Source organism: Scaptodrosophila lebanonensis, unplaced genomic scaffold (genome assembly GCF_003285725.1).
Source record: "Scaptodrosophila lebanonensis strain 11010-0011.00,11010-0021.00 unplaced genomic scaffold, SlebRS2 tig00000092-arrow-pilon, whole genome shotgun sequence".
In the NCBI taxonomy this organism is placed as follows: Eukaryota; Metazoa; Arthropoda; class Insecta; order Diptera; family Drosophilidae; genus Scaptodrosophila; species Scaptodrosophila lebanonensis.
Window position 1 is genome coordinate 4,116,418 of NW_022060566.1, and position 14,026 is coordinate 4,130,443.

Consider the following 14,026-nt stretch of genomic DNA (forward strand, 5'->3'; position numbering starts at 1 on the left):
TCATGTCTAGAATTTATTCGCATATTTAAAACATATTGATCGGTTGACACGAATCGGCTTTAAAGGTTTGGAGGAATGCGGGTTTTGAATAGAAAATTCTACCCACAAGTTGGGAAAATTGTCAGCTGTCTTATACACTGTGCGCCACAAAACGTTGTATAGTATTTAAATATTTTGGTCATCATTTTGGATTTAAGAGAGAAAAAGACGGAAGAACCATAAACAGATTTTAAAGAAAGAATTGGCTTTACCAAAGTTGTACCTCAAAGAACTCTGCGGTACTTAACAGAAGAGAACACAAATCTCAGTCTAGGCATGATATCTTGTTGCAATAATATACGATTCTTTACAAAAAATTGGGATTTGATGAATGAGGGTTTTGAAAATTTTGAAAAAGACTAAGCATATTAGCTTATTTTTATTTTACAATCTAATTGCTATAAAAGAAAATCCGGAAATAATATTCTGCGACCCATTTGTGTAAATAAAAGTGCTGAGAGTTCTTTTTGGAATTTTAAAATGCAACAGAAAATGTACATATTGGAAAAAAAAAACAACAACATGAAATTGTTTAACTAGGAGATGCAATGGCAGCTTTCGCGCCGGCACATGCCTATCCAGTGATCAAGTTTCTTGCAATACTCCTGACACCTAGGGTAGTGCGGGTGATACGGCGAGAGTTCCTTGCACAGTCCACGATCCATGGCAATGGCGCGCGACTTGATGGAAACAATGCCGAGAGGCTGTGGGGTCGTCTCCTCCTGCGTATCACCATCGTTGTCGTCGGCACTCGCGTCTATGTCAGCGCTATGGTCCTCCCCAACACCTGTAAGAGCTTCCTTCTCTGCTTCTAGGTCCGCATTGGAGTCTCTTCGTACCCGCAGACCTCCTGCCCGGCCACTGCAAATGCACAGCAGCGAGGACAACAACAAAATTAGAAACAATTTCATTTTTTCAAAGCGTAGAACTCAGAGCGCGACTCGAAGCAGACTGATTTGTCTTCATTTGTATTTGAATTGATTTGAACTTCGATTTCGATTACACTGCGCAACAAAAAGTAGAGATATGAGTAATCCATTTTCAACAAAAACAAGTCCAATAAACGCTCTACGCGCTCTATTTTCCACCTAATTAATGAATATTCGTGTTTGAAAATCCAATAAATGGCCCAAAATATTATGTTGGACAGTGCTGCTTTCGAATTAGAATGCGAAAAACTTTAGAAATCAACAGGCGGCGGCGTCGCTTATCAGTGTTTCAATGTCATAAGCTAATCTCTAATCGTATAAAGATGTCTCTCAGGTCAGGTTTTGAGTGCGATATATTTTTGAGTTGAACCGTTTGGGACTCAGGCTCAGTTTTGTGAGCAGAAATATAAACATTTAAAATATATTTATCATTAATCGAATTACAGAGAAATGGATAGCTAGAGTCATCAAACTTGGCATGCAGAGTTATCTTATCCAAAATCGGATATCTTATAGCTTCCATTAGAAGGATCGGTGAACATATTCTCTCTCTTGACTATTATTTTATTAAGTATGACATCGCAACCAAGTTGTAAACGTTTAAAGGTTGAAAACCTTTTCGCCTTGGGACCAACCAATTTTTTGTTTCTCTCAAAATTGTAATTATTTTTATTTATAATCCACCTATTTTTCTATATAGCTGTTTTTCTATTACATGTTATAAATTTTGAGATCTATTTTACGTGACTATTTTGGTCTTAGCATAGTTTTTGGATTATCCTGCTGCAAATAATAACTTAAACTAATATTTAAACAGGCTTAGTTTTTATTTACGTACCCAATTAAAACGCCCACAGTACAACCCAATTAATTGTATGGGACAGTTCAATCTACACATAATACTAGCGACATCCCTTATCAGCATTTCAATGTCACACGCTAATCGCAAATCATAAATGCTCAGCGATATATGTGTTTGAGTTAAATCGGTTGCGGCACAGATTTATAAACATAAACATATCTGCCATTGATTGTTTGGCCAATCAATCTAAACAATAAAATAAGACAAATATTATTTCAATAAATAATATAAAAACATTACAGACACAAAAAAAAAAAACTTGATCGCTGATCGAAAGCTTTTTGAAGGGCAATAACAAAGACATTAAGACATTAAACTATTGATCCAATAAAGGTGTTTAACCTTGAGGTCATAAAGAAAAAAATAGGCTATGACTATGGGTAATTTTTATGGGCTCCCCTAAAAGTCTTTAAAATAAATAGTTGGACACATAGCCCTTTTTTTCTATTAAAATTAACGTTCATACAATTAAAGCAATATCGGTTCTGAAATTTAAAGTGTAGTCATGCAGGCAAATTATTCTACAATGAATGAAATGCTTATATATAATATTTTCTGCTATAGCTTATTACTTCTTTGCGAAACTCTTTGAAAATCAGGCAGTAAATAATATTTCGAATAACATTTTAAATGTTATTGTATATTTTAGTAGTAACAGTGATGCCTGACCCTACTGATAGTCCAGAGCGTACAAAATAGCGTTACCACACCGACTAGTTGCAAATGAATACACATGGCATTTGCAAATCTCTCAATTAAGCAATAGGTGGCGTTTCGGAAAATTTGTTTTGGCACAACAAATCTATAATATCTTCGCTTGAGCCGCGACTAGCAGGTGGCGCCTTTAGCATATTTTATGTGTACTTTTATTAAGCTTCGCGGTAGCGGTTGTTTTTGTCAGCCAGACTCCTGGAGATCGATTGGTAAATAAGATATCGAGCTACTTATTCAAATTAGTTATGCTTGATCAGCAAATGATGGCGTCGTTCAGACTCGCCACACTTACAAGTAGTTGGAGATTTTAAGAACACACCAACAAAATTATGATATTTATCGCAATTGAATATAGCCTAGCATTTATAAATTCATAACCGATTCCTCAATTTATCTCATTTCTTAGCCAAATTTAATGACAATTTTTCGTTCAGTAAAAAAAAGCTTTATCCACAGTGATGTACAAGCAAGAATTTGTTTTATTGGTTCTATTGGTTTAGTCAGTTGGCATTTAGACTGGGGACTAGAATAAACCTAAAAAATAAACTACATTTTTATATATTGCTCTATTTGAGAGTCAAATTGTCCCAAAGTTCTGTTTTGAATTTATTCATTTGTGGCTCCAATTGGGCCAAAAACGCAACTTGAAAATATAGCTAAAACACGATACATAAATTTATAATTTCATTCTACAACAAGAATAATGTAGAAGCCATAGATTAATATTGCAATCGTGTCGTATATTTCAGGGGAATGCAAACTAAAGGAAATCATTCAAATGTGCTTAAACTATTTGAGTTTCCTTTAAGCCAGTTGGCATTGACCTTCTCAGCAACGGCAAAAAATGTGGCAAACAAAACGATAAATAAGCAAGTCCTGGCCAAACGCGATCCGCAGTTCCTCTTTGTAATAATAAAAATTCAGGTGTGGAGGACCAGGTACCGTCCGCCGGACAAATTCTAATTTGTGGGGCAAGTGTTTTAAGCAAGAAGTTTGGCTGCAAAAAGTAAAGATATCATAGATGAGGCACAACAATCAAAACGGTTTGACTAACTCACCGTACTACGAGAGCTTAAATGGCATTTGTAAGTGTTCTTAGTTTCCTTTTCTTAACTGTGGAGGATGTGAGGACATTATGCAATCGAGTTAATTTTATTTCATTTGACCGGCTTATTACCTCAGTATCCATTTGTCTAATACTGCATCTTGTTTGGCATTTGTTATGTTGAGATGTCCTTTGATTTGTGCTTTTCATTTGGGAAGCCCGTGCAGCTGTTTGAACACTAATGGCCTGCCCAGAAAAAAAGAGATGGAAAAAGAAGAAAGAGATTAGCAAGCACTTCTCTCTTTCGACCTTAAATTTTTAACTCACTTTCGCAACTTAAAATTTTTTTTTGTCTAATCCTAGGAAGTAGCCAAATATTTTTGATTTGATTGTTATTTTTGAATTTTTTCCGAGACTTCTGCTCCAGCACGAAGCTGAAAGCAAACTGAGAATTCTGTCTAAAATTCTGCTCGATATTCGGATCTGAAACGGATTGGATTTTCAAGGCCTGCTTTTTTGATTAATTAGCCTGCCTTGTTTTCTAAAAGGCACAGCCTGCTTTGTTTGTCAATTTCTGAACATGTTAACAATTTGTCTCCTAGTCTACCTAAAAAGTAAATATAGGACAGCTTCACATTGCTAAAATCTCTGTAGGATCGATCCTCTTAAGCCGCAATGAACCCTCGAAAATACAAAAAAATAAATATAAATACAAATAAAATAAACTAAACTTGTCCTTTCTCGGACCTAGGAGAATCTGGCTACAAACATAGGATACTCCAGCTTTTATAGTTTTTGAGATCGTTGCGTTCATCCAGACGGATAGGCGTACAGACGGACGGACATGTGTAGATCGATTCGTCTCCTCATGCCTTTTACCCTACGGATACAGAGTGTAAAAATGTAAATCACATCTGCAATTTTAGACGCTTTCCTGCCACTGAAAAAACAAACTCAGATCTAATCCCAGGTCGCAGGACATGGCACTCCGCTTCCGACTGTGTGTAGCGACTTCAGCAAAATTGATTTCCATATAGAATATAGAATTATGATTTCCCCGCCGGAGCGGCAATGTTTTATACTCGTAGTAGTACTTATGAGTTGCCGTCGGCCATTTATTTTGGTGACTTTGGCTCATTAGCTAATATTTTCTGATTACATGACAGAATGACGTGCGGGCGATGTGGGTGGTGGACGGTGGACGGTGGGCGTGGCTGGAGCATGACAGCGTGCATAAATCATAAATTAAATAATTTTATTGTTTGTCGAGTGGCTCGAGTGGTCGGCTGGCCGACTGGTCGACTGGCTGGGCAACTGGCCGCTGACCAGCAAACATGGCGCTGGTTGATTAAAAAGCCGCAGAATTTAATTTTATGCAATATTTTATACTTTTCCCACACATGCTCTGTAATTGCAATAATTTATAGAATTGTTTGCATTTTGTTGGGCTTCACCATTTGCTGCAAATAATTACAATACGCCCATTCATGTGGGCACATTTCAAAGCCCCAAATTTTTGGTAGATGCCGCACTGTTCGTTCAGTTACAAATAAATAAGTGCTTATAAAGCAGACCCTAATTAAATTAGTAGCACGCTTTACAAATAAGTAATTCAATTAAATAATAATATGTGCATTATGTTGTATTTGCCAAACATAGCCACGTACTAGTTTATTAATTAAACTTGACATTATTTATTTAATCAACTATCTTTAAATCATTAAATGCTTTTCTATTCTTAAATAAAAATTATGCTCGCAGGGGGGCCTAGGTTGGTTTCAACTCAAACCAAAAGGTCTGGGTAGGCCCTTAAACAATGGTCTGTGGTTTGCCGAGAGTTGCACGGAATTACGTGCGTGCCACAATGTTGCACTTGCCACACACACACACACAAACACACACTAATATACTTATATACATATGTATGTGTGTGTGTATGTGTGTTTGCTTAATTTTGCAAACGTTAGATAAGCGCGCACTCTCGCTTTGGCTGATTATATAAGCGCCGCACATATATACTACTTATATACTATATAGTTATATTATATATCTATATTTGTGCTGTTGCACTTGGCTGATAAATCATGTAACTTGTGCACGAGTGTGTCTGTGTGTGTGTGTGTGTGTGTGTGTGCGTGTGTGCGTTTATCTGAATGTATGCCAAGGTGTAAAAAAAGGCTCAAGGCCGCAAACAGCACCACTTCAATATTACACAGAGAGAAGCACGTGGGGTGTGTGCGTATATGAATGAATGGCTGACACGCCTACACATTGGATTGCAGCCGGCAGTTATCAGCCAGGCAGTCAGCCAGCCAGCCATCACCCACCCACCAGTCACCAGTCACCAGCCACCCACTAGCCCGCTCGGCAACTGGCTGAGGTGCAAAGTAGTTGCCACTTAAGAGGCAAAAACTTCAAACAAACAAGCGGCAAGCGGCTGGCACCGAGGGTGGAGGTGGCGCTGGATGTGGGGGTGGCGGCGGGGGCGGAGAAGGGCTGCCAAAGGGGCCAGCCAGTTGAAGGAGCTTTTGCGGCCCCGGCCTGCGAGTTTTAACTGAATGCCAACCAACTACTGCCACACAGACAAACCAACAACGAGCGCAAAACTGTTAAAATGGCAAACAGGCGAGCGAACAAATGTTGGAAAAATACGGGTTAGGGGCCATGGAGCTGCCACCTACACTGAAAATAAAAGAGAGAAGTTACAAAAACAAAACATACAACATACATTCCTTAGAAGTTGCCATAAATGTAAAAAACAAAAAATGTTAATTATTTATTTATTTAAGGTTTTGTTTTGTTGTGTTTGGTCTTTATTTTTTATTTTATTTATTTATTTATTTTTTTTTTCTGTGTTTTTAGCTTGGCTTTTAAGCAATTACGAACTTTTTTATTGCATTTTATCGACATTTGGCGGCACAGGAAACTAAAGAACAACAACATTGTAATAAAGCATTATTCAAATCAAATTAATTTTTTTAACATATGTAACTTAGAAATTTATCCTAAATCAAATCCAATTATGAGTATTAATTAAACTAAAGAACAACAACATTGTAATAAAGCATTATTCAAATCAAATTATTTTTTTTAACATATGTAACTTAGAAATTCATCCTAAATCAAATCCAATTATGAGTATTAATTATTGCCTATTTTGCCTTTTAACATATTTCCCATTCGTACAGCTTGGCCCCGATGCTTAGCCAACTGTTATGAACAACTTCTTGAATTACATTAATATCGAATCGAACTCAAGTGGATTGCGGTTTCAGTTCTGCATTCAGAAATATAAGAATTTAAGAATAGGTGTCGAGAATAGGTTTGCAGAACGGGTTTCCAGATAAGGTTTTGGAGAGTATTCATTATATTATTCATCTTCAGTTATTGCGTCTTCAAAATATTAATAATAATTATGAATCAGTTAGGTTACGTTGTTGTACATAGTATACGAATTAAAATAAAGTTCATTTAATGGCTCGTTGGTTCTTCATATTTGTTCTATTTTGTTCATTTGTTCTATTTTGGGAACAGTTATATTATATTTGAATCGTACCACAACTTTTATTTTCAAGTGTGGTTGGTTCCGTTGTTCGGTAGTGAGTGGTGCCGGTCACGGTGGTGCTGGTGGTGGTTTGTGGTGCGGCTGCCGGATGGTCGTGGGAGCGTTGTAACACACAGCAAGCGCTTTGGGCCATTGACAGTAAATCTGTTCAAGCTGACTTGGCAGCCACTTGCCACATTGTAGCCCAGACTGCATTGCATTAGATGCACACACACACACACACACGCACACACACACACACACACATACGCAGTGGGGCACAAAGTGCCATGTGAGTTGGTTTGTATGTTGTTGCAGAAAAATTTCTTTTTATGCAAAACATGGGCAAAAAGCAAAGGCAGCTAAAAGCGTGCGCCAGATAAGCCGCAGGAACAGCAACGGCAGCAGCAGCAGGAGTGGCAGTAGCAATAGCAATAGCAGTGGCAGTAGAAGCAGCAGCAGCAGCAGCCGCAGCAGCAGAGGAAACAGCAAAGCAGCTCAAAGCAAACGACGCATTTGAATATGAAAAGAAATCGCTTTTAATACAAATATGTGAAGAAATCTACATACGTGGGTGTACACATGCATGTGTGCATGTGTGAGTGCCCAAAGGACATAGCTTTTGTACACCAGTGCTCACTTAACTGGTGACAGGCACCAACTTCTTATAAATAACAAAAGTTCTACAAGTATTTAAGTTTGGTTTGTTTGTCTAAAAAAATAGTTAAAAAGTGGCCGAATTACCAATTATTAACTATTATTAACAATTTCATTGTGAAAAATACTATTTAATGAAATTGTCTGACCTCCAAAAGGGGAGGAGAGCTTGAAGGATATTCGAATTATTTGTAGCTGCAGTTTAAGTTGTTCCCTGCTTTAAAGAAAGTACATTTTCTTAAAAAAAAATAGAAGTACTAGAAAATGTAGTGAGGAAAGGTTAAAATATGAAACTTAAGCACAACGTCTTCATTTTTAAGCTCTTCTGACTGCCGAAAAAAATTACTTCATACTTTAGAGAAAATTCAGAAAAATCGAGTCTCCAGTTTCGAAAAAGAGTTGCGGAAACTTTCTGGTACTGTTTGATTTGTTTTGATTTTGTTATAAAGAAGTGTTAAGCTCACCGATTTGGTTTAGAATTCTTTAAGAACTCAATTCTTAAAATCAATTTGTATATCTAAGTTTTAAAAAAAAATACAACAATATAAAATGTTGATATAATAGAAAAGTCTATTTTGAAAGCGTCTAATTTTCTATTGTCTGCTTCTATTTGGTGCAGATCTGCTGTACAGGTAGTATTGGAGATATATGTACTATATGTATGATTGTTGTCTTCAATTTATTTATTTAATCGACAAACAATGCAGTCGATGTAAAAGGAAAATGAAAATAATATATATATATATATATATATAATCTAAACAATAGAGAACTTAAACTTAAACTTAACTTAAACTAAAAAAAACTTAAGAAAGAAAAAATAAAAAATGACAAAAATATCTAATAACGAATCCGACACGGTGGGGGAATTGTATTTGCCAAACGGCCAGCTATGCCCCGATTCGCAGCAGAGAGTAGTCAGATACGTTATTAGATCTATCAAAAAGAAGTAGAGATGAAAAAATATAGCAATAAAATATAGTAGAAATCAAATTAAAATTAAAATATTTAATTATTAAAAGATTATTAAAAGATATAGTTAAAAATTAAAGGTGAAGAACCACTGACCCGTTGGGGGAAAATTTGTTAGCCAGTCCAGCAAGCTATGCCCCTACGCACAAAGCAAAGCTATCTGAAAACTTGACTTTTATTTTGATCGAATCATCACAATCAACAGATGTTTGGCTACGTGCAGTCGATTTTATTTTATTTATTTATTTATTTATTTATTTATTTATGTCAACAAAGAAATGCATAGCTTTAGTTATTCACAGCTGATAAATATAATATTGGTTTCCGTTCTGATTTCTTGAGCTGCAAAGAAACGTAAAATTTAAAGAGACCGTGCTGTGTCTATTCAAATGTGCTGCACTGTATATAATTTAAATGTTTCTAAATATGCGGATATGTGCCTAACGGGCATATACACACACGCACACAAACACACACCTCTACACATACTTAGTGGCGCCGAGCTAATGGCTTTAGTTTTGCTGCGATTGCCATAAGACGTTGTTGGCCACCTGTTGATGGCCGACACACTCGAACGCTTCATTAATGCTTGCGCCTATTAGCAGATGAAGGTGGCTGGGCAGCACCAACAACAACAACAATACAACAACACCAATAAGAAGAAAAGGTGCCGCGGTTGAGCTCAAGGACTTAATACGGCAATTGCTTCTGCCAATTGAAATTAAAACGTACTGGAATTTAAGTGTGTTGTCGTCGTCGTCATCGTCATCGTCATCCTGTGCACATATACATATTTGCTCTAGCACATGTGTGTGAGCGTGTGTGTGTGTGTGTGTGTGTGTGTGTGTGTGTGTGTGTGTGTGTGTGTGTGTGTGTGTGTGTGTGTGTGTGTTCACTGACCTCATTTACGCTGGAAGGTATGCAATGCTTTTTAAACGCGCACTCTTTAATGGCAAACTACTGTTGCTCGTTGGATTGTGGATTGTGGTGTGACAGCATGCGGATTATATTGAATAGATTATATATTCGCTGAAAAGGGAAGGGCTCAGTAGGAGTAAAGTAAAAGACAATAGTCGCGGACCGCCGTGCGTCTGTTCGCTTTAGAGTTTTATTGGAGACTGACACTTTTGCTATACATATTCTTTATGCTTACATTCGTATGCAACAGTGACAGATAACTTGTAGATAACATAAGATTATTATCTGCTTATATTAACATGCGTGCATTGGTACTTATGTTTGTATTGATTTTCAACACCCTTCCTCAATGCAAACATGTTTTACAAAAATTTTCAAATCAAATTTAACAGCTTTGTAAAATGAACATGCTTCGCTTTAGGGAGATTTTTCGTTAAAATATCAGCTATCATTTCATTGGTTGATGTATACTGTAAAACAATTTGTTCTTCGTTTACAACCTGTCTTGCAAAATGATATCTAATATCAATATGCTTTGTTCTTTCATGGTGTACAGGATTCTTAGCTAATTGTTGAGCACTTAAATTATCGCCATGAAGAATAGTTGGAGTACTCGAGTCACCGCAGCCAATCTCCACTATAAGACGCCGTAGGTATATGGCCTCCTTACACGCAGTTGAAAGAGCCATATACTCCGCCTCCGTGCTGCTAAGTGCCACGCTGCGTTGCTTTTCAGATCGCCAGGATATGGGTCCTCCAGCCAAGTGGTATACATAGCCAGTATACGACTTGCGATCGATGCGGTCGCCACCCCAGTCTGCATCCACATAGCCGGTAAGGGGTTGTCCACACTCTTTGTAGTGCAACTTCAGGTCCACAGTTGACGCCAGGTATCGAAGCACATGTTTTACACCCACTAGGTGCTCTGCATGCGGATCTTGATTCCGTTGAGCTAACTTGGCAACGGAATGCAATATGTCTGGCCTTGTTGTAAGCGCCAGCCACATTAACTCGCCAATTGAAGACTGGTAGGATGCAATGTCAACCTTTTGACAATGCTCGCTGGTACATATCACTTGGAAACCAGCATCCAGTGGGGTCGCTGTAGGTCTACAGGTCTCGCATCCATGTTCACGCAATATGTCTTTGATGTATTGCGAATTGCTTAGCGAAATTTCGCCAAGCTCACCGTCGCGCTGCACTTCCATGCCAAGGAACAAATGCAGCTCTCCCTTGTCAACACATTCAAACGATGTTGTAATGGCTGACTTGATGTTGGCCAAGTCCTCTTTTGATCGGCATGCTATAATTATATCATCAACATAAACAAGGATTAATGATAAGTCACCTCTTCCGTTCCTTTTGTAAAGACACGGTTCATTTTCACATGCTACAAAATCTATGCCTTGTAGTACACAATCGAGCTTGGAGTTCCACTCGCGCCCCGACTGCTTCAATCCATATATTGCCTTTTTAAGCAATAAAGCCTTACTTGGATTATTGGGATCTGTGTATCCCTGTGGCTGCTTCATATAAACAGTTTCATGCAGGTCGCTATTCAAATAGGCGGTACACACATCTATCTGGTGAAGGTACAGCTTCAATTCCGCTGCTAACGCCAAAATAAACCGCACGGTTTCCAATCTGCAAACGGGTGAGAACGTCTCTACATAGTTCACGCCATACTTCTGGGAGCACCCTTTAGCAACGAGTCGTGCCTTGAAACGTTCGACTTTTCCATCAGAGTCACGTTTCAGGCTGTATACCCACTTGCAACCAACTGCTCGCTGATCTTTTGGTAAATCAGCCATCTGCCAGGTTTCGTTTGATTGTAGTGCCTGATATTCCTTTTGCATCGCCTCTTGCCAGAATACTGCATGTGTGCTACCAACGGCCTGATCATAGGATGTCGGAACCATTACGTCACTAGCAACCAATGCTCCAAGCACATTGTATTGCTTTCTTGGACGACCAGGTTTACCATTTCGAACAATTTTAGGCCGGCCTGGCCCAATCTTCACAGTATCCTCGTCAGAGTCTTCTTTTTCGACTGCACTCTCATATGCGTTGGAGCTGCTGTCGTCAGAACTGTGCTCACTGTCATCGTCGTCGATGCTTCTGTCACCATCCGTGTGAGTGACATGCTCTTGAACCTCGCATGCAGGAAAATCTACCGTAACGGTATCTTCATTGGTATGACCACCACAACGCTCATCAAATAGAATGTCTCGTTTTTCGACAATCGTCCTCGTCTCTGGGTCGTATAACCGATAGCCTTTGGCTGCTACCGAATACCCAACCATACGGTACTCATGCCCTTTGGGTTTGAATTTGCCTTTACGGGGACCCTTTGCAAGTGCAACTGCAATGGAACCAAAAACTTTTAGATGGCTAACACAGGGTTTCTTACCTGTCCACGCTTCCATTGGAGTCAGGTTGTTCAGTGCACTGGTAGGTGATCTGTTTCTTATGTATACTGCTGTGTTGACTGCTTCGGCCCACAAAGACTCGCCTAGGCCCGACTGCACCAATAAGCATCTGGACATCTCCGTTAATGTCCGGTTTGCTCTTTCCGCCACGCCGTTCTGCTGCGGAGTATAAGCCACGGTCAATTGCCTTGCAATACCATGGTGTTTCAGGAAACCGTTGAATGTTGTGTTGACAAACTCGCCTCCATTGTCGGTTCGAATACATTTGAGCTTTTTATCTGTTTGCCGTTCAACCAAGTTTTTAAATTCGACGAACTTACTGAACACTTCATCTTTCTTCCGCAAAAAATAAACAAATATACGCCTGGACTTGTCATCGATGAAGGTCAGAAAGTATTTGGATCCAGCAAGTGACTTCGTGTCGAATGGGCCGCATACATCAGCATGAACCAGTTCCAACAGCTCTTCGGCACGGTTAGTGCTTACCTTTGGGAATGGCTGTACATGTATTTTGCTTAGCATACACGTTTTGCAATTCAAGTTGTCTGGGAAAACAACCTTTCCAATACCACGCACTAGCTCTTTGCTGATCACTTCCTTCAGACTGGTAAAATTTAAATGGCCATAACGCTTATGCCACAATGTACCATCTGATTCAGTTGCGGAATAACACCTATTTTGTTTGCCTTGAAACATATAAAGGTTCCCAACTTTATTCGCTTTCAGTATACACTCGCCGTTTTGTATAACTTTAGCAAAATGTGGCCCAAAATGTATAACATTGTTCTTTTGCACTGACCGGCTGACGGACATAAAGTTGCCATTCATTTTCGGTACATACAGTACATCTGACAACACCAAGGTACAAAGTTCTGTCTGTAACTTCACCTCTCCTCTGCCTTCGGCCTTCAGGAAACCAGCGTCAGCTAAACCGATCATTTCAGTGTGCGCAATAAATTTTGAAAATAACGTCTTATCGCAACACATATGGCTTGTTGCTCCGCTGTCCAGACACCACATGTTGTTCTCTATCTTTCCAACGTCCAACGCATTTAACAAGCTGCTCTGCTTTTCCATCTCTTTCTTTGTCGATTGCTTTTTCCCTTCACCGCGAATTTTCTCACGCTTGCACTGTGCCTTGTAGTGCCCTTTTTCGCCGCAGTTGTAGCAAACGACGATTTTTGAATTCCTTTTTGAATTCGCTTTGGAATGCGCGACGATCTGCTGCGTAGCTATAAATGCTCTTGCATTCTCGCTCTCTCCATCTGCATTGCCTCTGCGCTCTCCCTCTTCCATCAGCTTGATACATAACACATCAAATGACGGTAAATTGTCACGCGTCTCAATGGCGACGACAAAATTTTCGTATGGTTCGGGCAAGCTTGACAACAACACGATTGTTTTTAACTCATCATTTAATTCGATGCCAACTGTACACAAACCATCCAGAATTTCGTTAAATTCGTGTATGTAACTTGAAATGCTTTGGCCTTGAAACATGCGTTTGCCTAGCAATTTCTTGTACAGCGACACTTTCCGTACAGGTCCACTCGGCTGATGAACGTCCTTTAACTTTTTCCATGCCTCGTACGAAGTGTTGCAATTTTTAATGAAGCCCAATTGTGAAGCTTTTACACTTAGCGTTATAATTGCTAATGCCTTTTCATCTTTTGGCCTTGAACTCTCAGTATTACTAGGTTCAGCACCTGATGCCACACTCCACAATTCCGCGTGCACTAAGACAGATCGCATCTGTATGCTCCATGAGTCATAGTTATGCTCTTCCAATTTGTCTATTTGATATAGCGCACTCATTTTTTAAATGTTATATTTCTTGAGTCACCAAACGATTACTATTTCACAATACTTTGAACTTCTCCTATGAGCCTATATGCCCTGGGCCCATAACCTATTGAA

At 38.9% G+C, this 14,026-nt stretch overlaps 1 protein-coding gene and 1 long non-coding RNA gene across 2 annotated transcripts; both read right to left on the reverse strand.

Moving 5' to 3' along the window:
- Positions 1 to 475: 475 nt before the first annotated feature.
- LOC115627311 lies at positions 476 to 974 on the reverse strand. Its single transcript, XM_030522954.1, has one exon. The coding sequence runs from the start codon at positions 948 to 950 to the stop codon at positions 576 to 578; it is 375 nt and encodes a 124-aa protein (XP_030378814.1). The 5' UTR covers positions 951 to 974; the 3' UTR covers positions 476 to 575.
- Positions 975 to 3,263: 2,289 nt separating this feature from the next.
- On the reverse strand, positions 3,264 to 4,015 carry LOC115627330. The gene is made up of 4 exons (XR_003995660.1): positions 3,917 to 4,015; positions 3,722 to 3,835; positions 3,603 to 3,657; positions 3,264 to 3,541 (listed from the first exon to the last, which is right to left on the reverse strand). It is a non-coding gene; the product is annotated as an uncharacterized LOC115627330 (long non-coding RNA).
- Positions 4,016 to 14,026: the final 10,011 nt, after the last annotated feature.